The 12,691-nt window shown below is 34.8% G+C and overlaps 1 protein-coding gene across 1 annotated transcript; it reads left to right on the top strand.

Annotated features, from left to right (window-relative positions):
* Positions 1-1,883: 1,883 nt before the first annotated feature.
* LOC128559467 (uncharacterized) lies at positions 1,884-11,795 on the top strand. The gene is made up of 7 exons (XM_053551203.1): positions 1,884-2,297; positions 7,452-7,624; positions 9,194-9,265; positions 9,584-9,742; positions 9,993-10,113; positions 10,599-10,723; positions 11,398-11,795. Exons 1-7 carry the CDS (start codon positions 2,208-2,210, stop codon positions 11,591-11,593), a joined length of 936 nt encoding a protein of 311 aa, XP_053407178.1. The 5' UTR covers positions 1,884-2,207; the 3' UTR covers positions 11,594-11,795.
* The last annotated feature ends 896 nt before the right edge of the window (positions 11,796-12,691 follow it).

Genomic DNA, 12,691 nt, shown 5'->3' with positions numbered 1-12,691 from the left:
TGCGCACACTGGGTACCGTTGTAAAATTGCATTGTTTTATAACTGAGTGACTTTAATTCAGTTAAAAGCCAGATCTTATTTGGAAAGATGTCCGGATACTGGCAAAGTCATTTTGTTTTTGTAATGTTTGAATGAAATTATAACATTTGAATATGCAAATGAACAATTTTAAGCATGGTTCTACATAAACTAGTTCTGCACAGTTTTATAAACCGAAAGTAATGAAGTAACTTCATTGTTCTGGATAACATAAAATATAGCCTAGACTCGTCATATATGATCGAACGTCTATGTATGAATTATTGGTGTTCATGCGTATAATAAAAGAAATTGTTTAAAAATGTAATTGGTAAAATGTTGACAAAGGAAATAATTCTAAAAATGTTTTCAAATCAGACAGAATTTTTAGACATATATCATAATATCTAAAAATACACATAGAAATATACATTTTAGTTGGCTATATTTTCCAATTTATATGTACATAATTCAAAACGGTGATGAGAAGTTTTGATAAAATCTGCAAAGTAGAAAGTTTTCTGTTTGCAAAAATGTTATCGAATATCTTATGTTTTACTTTGTACACATACCTCATGTTACAATTTTGTCTGAAAAGGTCACATGTCCTACTGAACAGAACATCTTTAAAAAATACTTCATCTATGTTAAAATAGTTTGGCTATAAATGTATATGCGCATTTTAATACGAAATAAATAATATGTTATGTTACATTTGCGACTGGAAAAGTGGATCTATTGCCGATAAGAAAAAAAAACAAACTCCAGCTATCCTAAGATCGCGTCTTTCGAATTTACGGTCTCTCAAAATGTCTTGCAAGCGTTTGAAGGCGAAATTACAATATTAAAATATCGTGTTTTCGCGCTTTCGCCTTTGCAGTTGAGAGGGCGAAAACGCGAAAACACGATACAAGATCACGAAAACACGATAAAAAAATATCGCTTTTTCGCGCTATCAATATCGTGTTTTCGCGTTTTCGCCCTACTTACCACGATGGCAGATCGAGGGCGAAATCTCGAAAACACGATATTAACAGCGCGAAAACGCGATATTTTTTGCATCGTGTTTTCGCATTGTAGCATCGTGTTTTCGCGTCAAAGTATCGCGTTTTCGCGTAAAAATATCGTGTTTTCGCGATTTCGCCCTTAGGACGACAACGCGAAACTGCGATGGCCCCAACGGAACACTTTGTCACAAGGAATTTTTTTCAATTAAAGAAAACAAATACACGTGAAATAAGTTTGCACACATAATGTAATCTGGCCGAGTGGTTGATGTTTATTCTGTCCGTTCTGGATACAGTAGAGATTGTAAAAAATGTTTGACTTGAAACTGATTCTGAGACACGACTAAAAACTGCAATATCATCAGTTTTTAAAAACCGTAAATACATTTACTTTTTGCAAGACTGACTTTTCAGTTTATGTGTTGTTTAGGCAATTAACGGGAAAACCCCACATAACATAACTTGTCTCGCGTCTTGGGCGGAGTTTATGTAAATGACTGTTACAAAATTAGCCAATAAAATGGACTCGGAGTCCATGTGTATGGTGCAAACATTGAATCGATGCACTGAAATTGGCAGTAACTAGGTTGATACTTACATTTCGTTATATCAACTGACTCGTTAGACTGAAGTGACCCAGTATGACCTCTGGTCGGTATTTAATTTATTGGTATTTTTTTCTATACAGAAATGTTCAATCGATAATGATTTTCTCCCAATGAACTTATAATACTGCTTTCATTTGTTAAAGTTCAGTTGTGATTTTAGGTACATTTAAAGCGAAAACTGACCTTAATGACTATGAACGGATGATAGAGATAATCGGTTATCATCAATTATCGGCCAAAGGCTTTCGCATTATATCATTACCTTACATGTGAAATACTCTCAAGATAAAATTAAAAATTTAGTAGTTAAAATTGTTACTAAACGGTTTAATTTGATACAATATTAAAATTTATGGTTTTTCGTTAAGTATGGGAAGATATTATTACGTCAAGTATCATTCTCTAGACAGCTGGTACAAAGAAACCTATTCTAGACAATAACTTAATATCTGCTTTGCAAAAATACAAAATATGATGGAAATTAAATCATTGGACAAATAGTCATGTTTCAAGTTGGATGAAATTCGGAGACGAACGTACATATATATTATGCATGTCAATGAATACGTGAAACATGGAAAAATCATCAGAACAACATTTACCAATGATAGATTTTGAGGAAGAAGATGGAACTGAGTTAGGAGATGGCGGAAGAAAAAAATCGGTGAGTCAATCAGTCATTTATTGTGCGCGGATTTTGTTATTGTTGCTGCTGTTATTTTCGTTTTGGCAAATGTTTTCTAGTATGAGAGTCGTTATATCATAAATGACTATCTTTCAGAAATGAGTTTTACTGGCGTTCGGCATTTGATGTCCATGTAAGCGTATCTGCCGTAATTTTCAATTTGGTTTTGAGATCCTTATTTCACTTTTACTTTAATATACTAAATCTGATTTTCATCAAGTAATGAAGTTGTTCGAAACTTTAACTTCTGATCATTTTTTTATGTGTTCACGTAGCTATTACAACATGTTAGATTTTCACTGAAGGTATTTGTAGCACAAGTAAAAAAAGGAAAGTTGATTTAGAATAAAAAAGATTCTCTCTTTAAAAATCACTAAAATTTATTTTTAAAATCTAGAAGCGCCAGTTTCCTGTTTTGAAAACAATTACTGAATAAGGATACTAGACAAAAATGTGATCAAAGGACCAACTAATATTTATAACTTATGGATTGTCTTTCATGAGTAGTACTACGAGTACATCAGATATACTAGTAGCTTACAAATATTCTTCAATATAGGGATAATAAACATTTTTGTGTATAAGGGAATACTTCGCGATATAATCTTTCAAAGCGTTTAGGAAAATGTTTTTGTTTTTCTTCAAAGTTTGACTCGTCCCTTATTTACAGATTATTCTACCACAGACAAAATGTTAGCGCGTACAATATACAAATTTATTATACAAGTTTTTTTATACAAGTTTATACAAGTTTATTTCATTTTCATCCAGAAGGTCTTAGACCCATGTGGCATAAACAACAATATAGACAAATATGGCGACAACTCTTCAAATAATATCATCATAAAACAAGTACATATCCAATTACCACATAATTTCAAGTCAGTTATACACAACACAAAAGTTACATTTATCGAACCATACAATTAACATTTCACATGCATGTAAAAAATTAAATATGTATTATTTAAATAATTGTGTGATCTCTATATTCTATTGAAACATCTTCATTTTCTTTTGTAATGTTATTTAAGGCGTTATAAGAGTAAGCCCAATTTATGTACGAATCTTGAACCGAAAATCCGAAACAACAAGATCCGATCTATTGAGCTTAAAAGGACAAGTATAGAATGTAAAAGGAAAAGAATAAAATGTACAAGTCGTTTGCAATCTAAACAAAATCCACACACTGTCACTTTTGTCCGAAAGCAAAATGACAAAAATAGACACGCGGACTTAGACATTTAGTCCATCGACCAATCTGACTGAAGTACATCTCCTATTACGCTACGCATAGGATCTGAGAACGACCTATTCATAGCCTCGTTCTGACGACCCTTTCGCTAGCCAATCAGAGCCTAACTTACAACATCTTGCAAATCTACCTGTAGCCTTGACTTTTGATATTTACAATTCTTATGTCGTAATGTATCAGATAGCCGGCTAGCTCAGTCGGTAGGCCACTTGCTTTGTAAGCGAGGGGTCCCGGGTTCGAGCCCTAGAATGACTGCAATTTTTCTTACTCTTTGACATTCGAACAAGTCGTCTGATTGGATAAAATAAAAATAGCAATACTGGAAATCCAAAATATACAGAAGACGAATGTGAATGGGTCGTTCTCAGATCTTCGTTTAGAAGATCAAGTACTTTAGTCAGATTGTCCATCGACCAGTTTCAATAAAAAGTCTATGTGATGATAAACGTAAGCGTGACAGGTATACACGAAATTTCTTAATACGAATAATATCTAAATATGGTTGTAACCTATGATTTGAAATATATCTATAAAATAATGCTCTACTTGAGTCGTTCAATCTACCAGACCAGTTTTGTAAAAACTGATCTTTCAGCCTTTGTTTAACATTAAGTAAGAATAGTTTAGGATCTCCAACAGTCTGAAAGAACCATACTTCATTAAATCCAAGTGTACATAGTAAATCTCTCAACAATGAGCACCAATTTTTTCTATTGGGATGGTCAACAATATCTTGTTTTAACATCGTAATACTACTACTACTATATACTTTCTGAATGTACTTATTTTCATCTGTTCCTAATAACTTTACCCAAAATTTAATAATATTATAATATCTTGTGTTCTGTAGAGGCATTCTGCCTAATTCTCCATAAATAAAATCGTTTTGGGTAGTTTTCTTTACACCATATATACGCTTGCAAAACTGCATATGTAAACGTTCTATAGATTTACCTTGACTGAAACCCCATACTTCACTTCCGTAATTCAGAATAGGTAATACTAGTTTATCAAACAATTCTAATCTATGTCTCACAGATATATCTGTAAACTTATATAAATATTTGTCCATCTTAAAAATAGCTTTAAGAGCTTGTTCTGCCAAAGTATTTTGAGCCTCTGAGAAAGACCCACCTGTTGTAAAAACTATACCAAGATATACAAACTTGTTAACAATTTCAACAATGGTATCATTATAATAAAAATTTATGTTTTCTGGTAAACGACCACCTTTTCTAAATATCATTACCTTTTTTTTTAACAGTATTGACAACCATTTTCCATTTATTACAATAATCCAATAATAAATTTAAACTGGCTTGTAACTCTTCTCTATTATTTGCAAATATAACTATATCATCTGCATACAATATCAAAAATATTTTAAACAAATTAACATCTATACCCTCAAAACCATTTTTGACATATATTTCTTCAATATCATTGATGAACATTGAAAAGAGAAAAGGAGATAGACATTCACCCTGTCTGACCCCTAAAACACATTCAAAGCTGTCACTAAGCTCGTTACAATACTTAACTCTTGACTTTACTGTTTTGTACATTGACCTTATAATATTCAAAATGTTACCTCAGATACCTATTTGAATTAATTTCTGCCATAAATTTTCTCGATTTACGAAGTCAAAAGCCTTACTAAAGTCTATGAATGCACAATATAATTGGTTACCACTATTAATCATATGGTTTATAAGACCATGCAAAACAAATATATTATCTACTGTGCCTAATTTAGAACGGAAACCTGCCTGTGCCTCAATATACACACTATAATTTTCAGCCCAATCTTTTAATCGGTTGTCTAACATTCTTGTAAAAAGTTTACCTAATGTGCTCAAAAGTGTAATGCCTCTATAATTATTGACGTCATTTATACTACCTTTTTTGTGTAACGGTATTACAAACCCTTCAGACCAGCTTTCGGGGAAATACCCAACTGCAAAAATCTTATTAAACAATGATAACAAAATTGGGGTTAAAGTACACTTTCCAGGTATAAAGAATTCATTTAGATATAAATCTGGACCACCACTTTTATTTGTGCTTAATTGCTTTATCGCTTTCGATAAATCATATGTGGTGAATGGCACATTTAATTCTTCGAACATAATATTAAACTCCCCTTGTTCATATCTTTCAATAAAATATAATACATCTTCGTCAGCATTGAAAAAATGATCGTCTGGATTATTAACAGATTTAAAATACTGTTCAAAAACATCTATTGGTATATTTGTTTCTTTGATACCAGCACAGCCTTTTAACATCTTCCAGTATAACTTTGCGTTTTTATATTTCGCCTCTACTAACCTATTAGATTCATTTTTATCATATTCATATCTAGATTTTCGTAAACAAGATTTATACTGTGATCTTGCATTTACCATATTATTTCTATTAAAATCTGATTTTTCAGCCCTGTACTGGTTTAATGCACAATAAAATAAACGTCTTTTATTTTCACATTCTACAGTATACCACTTCTGACCGTTTTCAACATAATCATTTTTTTCAGAATTTACATTCCGCTTAAACAATATTATATACCTATATAAATTCTGTCAAAATTACGGCTTGTATTTCACAAGTAAATAATTATGAACAGACAGAAAAAAATTCGTATGGCGCCTGTTGTATCATATGTGCATGACCTGACACAGTTCAATAAATAAACAAACAAACTACATTCTGTTCCATGTACATTGAAGCTTTCATTCGATAACAAAACAAAAAACAAACAGGTGCAGGTATATAATAAAAGGATCATTATAACAGTAGCTACATCTAGGACTTTGTATTCGGCAAAATCCACTCGAACCGAATACAGCATCCCAGATCAAGCTACTGTTATCAGTAATAAGTTAATAACACTATTATATAGTCGTCAGTAATGCCTCGGTCAAAAAACCGTACGGTTTTAAAAAATCGTACGAGTCCACCAGTTTTAGAATCCTTACGGTCCTACAATCGCAGCGTCTGGTCACAGTACCTACGGGCCTCGTACGATCTTTAGAGGATGCAATCGTAGGAAATCCGTACGGCACCGCAGACAGTTCGTGCGGAGCTCGCAAGGAGCCCGGCCGTATCTCGTACGGTGCTCGTGGGTTCGTACGGCGCTTGTACGGTGTCCGTAGGTACTGTGTTTTTATACCACCTTGAAAACTTGCGATAGTCGTGCGAGCATCGGCAAGCCTCGCAGTTTTACAAATCCGCACGGACATCGTGCGATGCCCGTACGAGCTCTTCCGGGACCGTGCGGTTCCCTAACGGGGCTCTTGCTAGCTGCTCCCGACATCGAAAACATCTACGTGCTCATAGAGAACTCGGGATCTCGGTGAAACATTTTCACCGAGTTCCAGAGTCCTCTACGAGTTCAGAAAATCCGTACGACGCTCGTACGAGTCAACGATGTCCGTACGAGTTTGCCAAAATTCGACAGAAAACCTATTCTTGTTCTTGTGACCGGGGTATAGCAAAGCCTCTTTGCTAAGGAATGATAATGTATTTAAGGAATTATATGTACCAATACTAAAGCTGGTCCGTGTAAAAACCGTTAAAGAATTTTACACTTTTTACGCAAAATAATTATGAGCATATCTATATCGGTTCTTGTATATCCGTAGAGATAAATCAGCTGTACGTAAGCCTCTGTTATGATCTCCCAAAGGTGGTCTTTACAGACAAGTTTGGGTACCAGTTATAAAATTCACTTGACAGCATCCTGCACTTGTGAACGTCAAAAGGGAATAATGGTGTACTATCCATTGGTACTCAGCTAAATGTTACGAGTAAAGTCGACACATGTTCGCATCAATTCTGTTAATCCAATAATGTTCATACTTTACGTCTTCTTGCAGGTTCTTTGTCTAGATGTGAAGGGTGTACGTTTAAACGAGAAATGTACGTTCGTGTGTACGTGTGTAGTGATCGTCCTGCTATCCCAGGGAATGGTCAGCTTTCCTTGGCTTATACCTTACATATACGCTTTACTAACGCCTCTGCTCATCACAGTACGAGTCATTATGTATTGGTAAATATTTTTTCAACCCATTAACTTTATACATCCGTTTAATTATTCAAACCTTTTCATAGAAGACCAAATTTCTCCCTGGAAAGCCTGGAAGGCCTTTCCTTATCCATTTGTCCATTTTCCAAAATAATCAATTTATCCCGTACAACAAACATTCTCTAAAATTTTTCTCCACCGATGTTTACCTGTTACTTGTTTTTAAGTTTGATAAAAATCTCAGTTTGGTAATGAAATGATTTTGATATCAACTTATTGTCCACAAATTAACTAATATCCTAGCTCTGTCTAATTAACAGTCAGTCATAACCAGGATCGCAATTTTTGTATTAATAACACGTTTTTTAGTCCCCTACCGATGGAACACTGGAGGGGACAGTAGGAATGCCCTCCGTCTGACCGTCTGTCCGAGCCCACATTTCCATACTTAGGTGGCTATAGGAACAACAGGTAACTGTACTTTTTCTTTGATGTTATTCATTCCGTAAGCTTTTATGTGGCTATTTATATTTTACGTGGCTAAAAAAACAACAGAAAGAACAAAAGAGTAGCCACATAAATACCCATATGTAGGAATGTCCGTCCGCCTGTCCGTTCGCAATTCTGGATCCTGCGATAACTCAAAAACGTATTCAAGCTAGGTTCATAAAACTTGGTATGTGAATAGAGGGCAATATGTAAATTATGCACGTACATGACTTATGCTTGTAGGCCAAAGGTCAAGGTCACTATTGAAGGTCAAGTAAAAATTGTTTCTGCTCAATAACTTTTATATGTTTTGATGGATTATCTTAGTGCTACTCATAAATGGTTCCCACAATGAGACTATGTGTCAAGGTATGAGCTATGCTTGTCGGTTAAAGGTCAAGGTCACTGCTCAAGGTCAAGTAAAAATTTGTTTCTGCTCCATTACTTTTAATTGCATTGTACTACACAGAAATGTTCCCCAAGATTAGACTGTGTCGCGCACATGACCAATGGTTGTCGGTCAAAGGTCAAGGTCACTATTGAAGGTCAAGTTATTTTTTTCTTTACCAGTATGGGACTTCTGTATTGCCTCTGCGATATTCGGTCTCTTGTTTTGGTTGGCCTGCAGCCGCTTTCAGTTTAAAAAGACTTACTGTGTAATGTTTTCCAAAACATACATCGCCACAGTCCTTTTCATAATCAGACTGAGACGACTCTTTTTTCAGTACCGGAACCACTAGTTTGGGCGGATTGGTATCACCCTCCTCGTGCTTTGTGTTTACAATTTTCAAAAATTGGAATACAGTTCAAATAGCCATTTAACTGTTTTAATTTCATTTTGGCAAAATCAGTTAGGAATTATTTCTATTTAGACAATGTATTTTCATTTTGTGAGTATGAGAAAGAAAAAAGGTGCAGCGGCCAACTATTTCGAACCAAACAGGCAATCAAAGGGCTGGTGGTACAGTTTCGAAAAATAAAACCTTGTTATCTAAAGTTTAATTAAAACACAACTTGAGAAAACCGCTTAATAAATAACTCAACTTTTGCAATGACTGTCTATGAAATAGTAAAAGCAAAAGAAACAATATTTTTTCATTTCAGGAGGAAAAGATGGCACTTCTTCTTGCTGGATTTCTGTTACTTCGCTAACATGTTTTGTCTGATTTTCCTATGGCAAGTGTATTTCATGATATAATTGCCAAACTTACGACCAATTAATGAATTCATTAAGTGTTAAGAAGGTAAAGAGATTAGATAATAATTGAACAGCAAAAATATTTCAGATTCAAGCTGGTCTTTTTGTTTCACTGTATCACTTGCGTCTAATATGAGAAGGAATTCATTCTCTGCAAATAGTTCTTCCGCTCGGAAAATTTCGCAAAAACTACTGCTTTCCTTGAAATCGGGTCTGACTTTGACAGGTATTAGAATTGTTCCGTTAATTTTCAGACTGCTTCTCATAACGTAATTATTACTTGTTTCTTCTCTCAGCTTTCCAAGCAGTGAATACGTGTTCTCAATAATGTTCTCACTGTCGCTTGGACCACTGATATGGGCGGTACCAGTTTATAGAAACTCTTTGGTTCTGCACAGCGTGGATAAAGTAACCTCCACGTACATTCACATTCTGCCACCAATACTCTCTTTTGTGTAAGTAACAGCTTTTTATATCGCATCTTCATACCGTTCTTTAAACATGAGAAAGATGAAGCTTTTGTTTACAAATTTACAACCTCAGATGTAGCAAAAACGCATTGAGTCTCTATGTGCATATTTACCAGCCTCTCATGACTTCCTCGGAGCCATTTACTAATCTTAACAAAATGGCAAAATTACATGTATAGGCAATTAATTTCTTGAAAGAGAACCAAGTTTGCCACAGCCAGTACTGTATTTTCAGTGTACGGTGGTATCCAAAGGAAACGTCACTCTTCTGGTATACGGAATTTCTGCCGGAGGTTCCCGAGCTTTCTGCTGTATGGACATATATTGTACCTTGTTTAGCCTTTGTTTTTCATAGTGTAAGTAATAACTTTTAAAGATACTATATCATCAAATCTAAGACAAAACATTAAGTCTTTCAACTCCTTGGCGTCAGTATTAATTTACCTTTTCAGTGAGCGCGTGCTTAAGGTGAAAAACAAGTTTTATGGATTTTATCTTGTACAGATTTATCTCATAGTGCTTACTTTCTTTTTTTATATAATTTTATATAGTCTTTCAGCCTTCCATGTCTATCCCCCTGACCTCTGTAAGTCTTCCAAAATAAAACAAAGTGGATGCCACGATATTTGACTTGTGGAGAAAGTGCATCCGCTAAAGTTCGAATTCGAGTCCAGATTGTCATTAATATAACAAAACACGACTGTCCTCCACCTGATGGGTGTTAGGGTTCAACTTAGTAATTCTGCCTAATGAAAAGCAAGCACTCACTAAATGGGAAAATATACATGAAACTCTTGTCATAGTGTTTGTATCATTTGTTATTCGTATATTTTTGTTGCAGGCAATTTATTCTCTTGTGGTGAATGTATTCAGCACTTCCAGTAACGAGACTGTATCCAGCTATAACTATCTAGGGGAGAAAGAAGATAGCTGTCTATATAAACTCTTTAATTGTGTTGGACCTAGGTAAGTATGTAAAAGAGGGTGCTATGTGGTAGATGTTGGTATTTCAGTATGCCTTTAAGCATAACAGGATAGCTTATAACTTTTCTGACTATTCAGATTTCCGTAGCTTAACATGATATTGAATGAAATATAAAAAAAAAAATATTATCTAGTCTGTGTTGAAGTGTCGGATGATGGTAAGTAGACACAGGGTGGTTGATGTTTTGGCCGGCTGGTAGAGTATATCAGTGAACATGTGTGGCAGGTGATAGCTGGTGGGATAATAAGGTGTATAGCGGCTAGTTGGACTATCGGATGGCTCATTTTATGATCTGAAATTTTATAGTTGCCATCCCTCTGACGGGACAGCGACAGTCAAAAGTTACCAAGCTGTCCCTAAACGCCCTATTATTTGGACTAAGCGGCTGGAGTAGTACACGCGTAGCCTGGCAGTACGTATGTGAGGGGACGATAACCCAAATATGTGCTATAATTATGTTTGAGTTAGTAGGATGTTTTATGGCGAAAGGGCAAACTAATACGGCGGATTTAGGGAATGAAGAATAATGTGTATAGCTGTCTCGGTTCCTGTAAACGCAGAAACTGTATGTTTAATCAAGAAACATTTGAGTAAATGGCGGGTGGTATTGCTTACTATTGCAGCATCAACTTTATTATCTGCTTGGTTTTTTTAGGTACCGATGCGGCATGTTTTACGTGTGGAACTGGATATTCTGTGCAGTAACCTTGGTGGGGTCCTTACTGTGTTACTATTCTTTCACCATCAACTGGCTGTGTATCTTGTTGCTCAGTCTAACTGCTATATGGAACGGGGCAAGCTACTATGTTCACGTATTTGCCGTCCGAGGCTTTGTCGAGGAAATTGAGTGAAATATTCTAGAAAAGGACTTTTTTTCCTATTCAGACTGTTGTTTAAAGATACACTTTTCAAATCATTTATAAACAATGTTTTCTCAGAAAAACTCATATAATTTATTGCTTCAGATTATATTTATAAAAATTCATCCAAACATTTTATATATGATTTGACTTGAATGTACCATAAAAAATTAAAATCAATTTTAAAAACTTACTTCCACAAATATTTGATAAACGATATAAAAACGGTTATTTGAATCAATGGCCAAAGCCTTGAAAATTTTCGAACATACTAAATTTGATCATCCATAACCTCAACATCCTGTAGATGTTTAATATGTAGGGATAACGCATGTTTTCGAGTAATAACTACCAAGATGGATTCTGCAGTTACGGTTTTCTGCAATAAAATAAATAACAAGAGCTGTCACAGGAAACAGTCCGCTCGACTATTTCGATGTTGGATAGTGAAACTGGGAACATCTGAGAAGGCTGAAGCTGTCGCTGGAGTGGTTAATGACTCCAATGTGGATGACGATATTGGACAATAGCTTGAATCTGTGTCAAAAGTATTAAGTGATAAAAGAGATGCAGATGAAGTGTATCAAAACATTAGATAAGTATAATTCTAAGCAAAAATGGGGCATAATTCATGAAATATTGTGCAAGAATGATGCACCTTGTGCCATATGATGTGAGTGATGATGTCAAACCATTATTTTAAGTTTGAATCAAATCCATTTAGTAATAACAGAGACATAGTGAAGCTGAAATTCTAAGTAAAAAGGGGGCATAATTCATGAAAGAAATGTGCCAGAGTTATGAACCTTGTTTCATATGATGTGGGTGATGATGTGGACTGTTATTTTAAGTTTGATTCAAATCCATTTAGTTATAACTGAGATAGAGTGAAAGTGCACCAAAACTTTAACATGAAATTTCAAGTAAAAAAGGGGTATAATTCATTCAAAATTGGTGCCAGTTTTATGGACCTTGTGTCATATGATGTGGGTGATGGTGTGGAACAACCATTTTAAATATGAATCAAATCCATATAGTAACAAGAGGGTCATGATGACCTTGGATCGCTCACCTGAGTAATATGAGCTT

The sequence above is a fragment of the Mercenaria mercenaria genome, chromosome 9 (assembly GCF_021730395.1).
Source record: "Mercenaria mercenaria strain notata chromosome 9, MADL_Memer_1, whole genome shotgun sequence".
In the NCBI taxonomy this organism is placed as follows: Eukaryota; Metazoa; Mollusca; class Bivalvia; order Venerida; family Veneridae; genus Mercenaria; species Mercenaria mercenaria.
The sequence above is the reverse complement of the archived record's forward strand: the minus strand, read 5'-3'. Positions and strand labels throughout refer to the sequence as shown.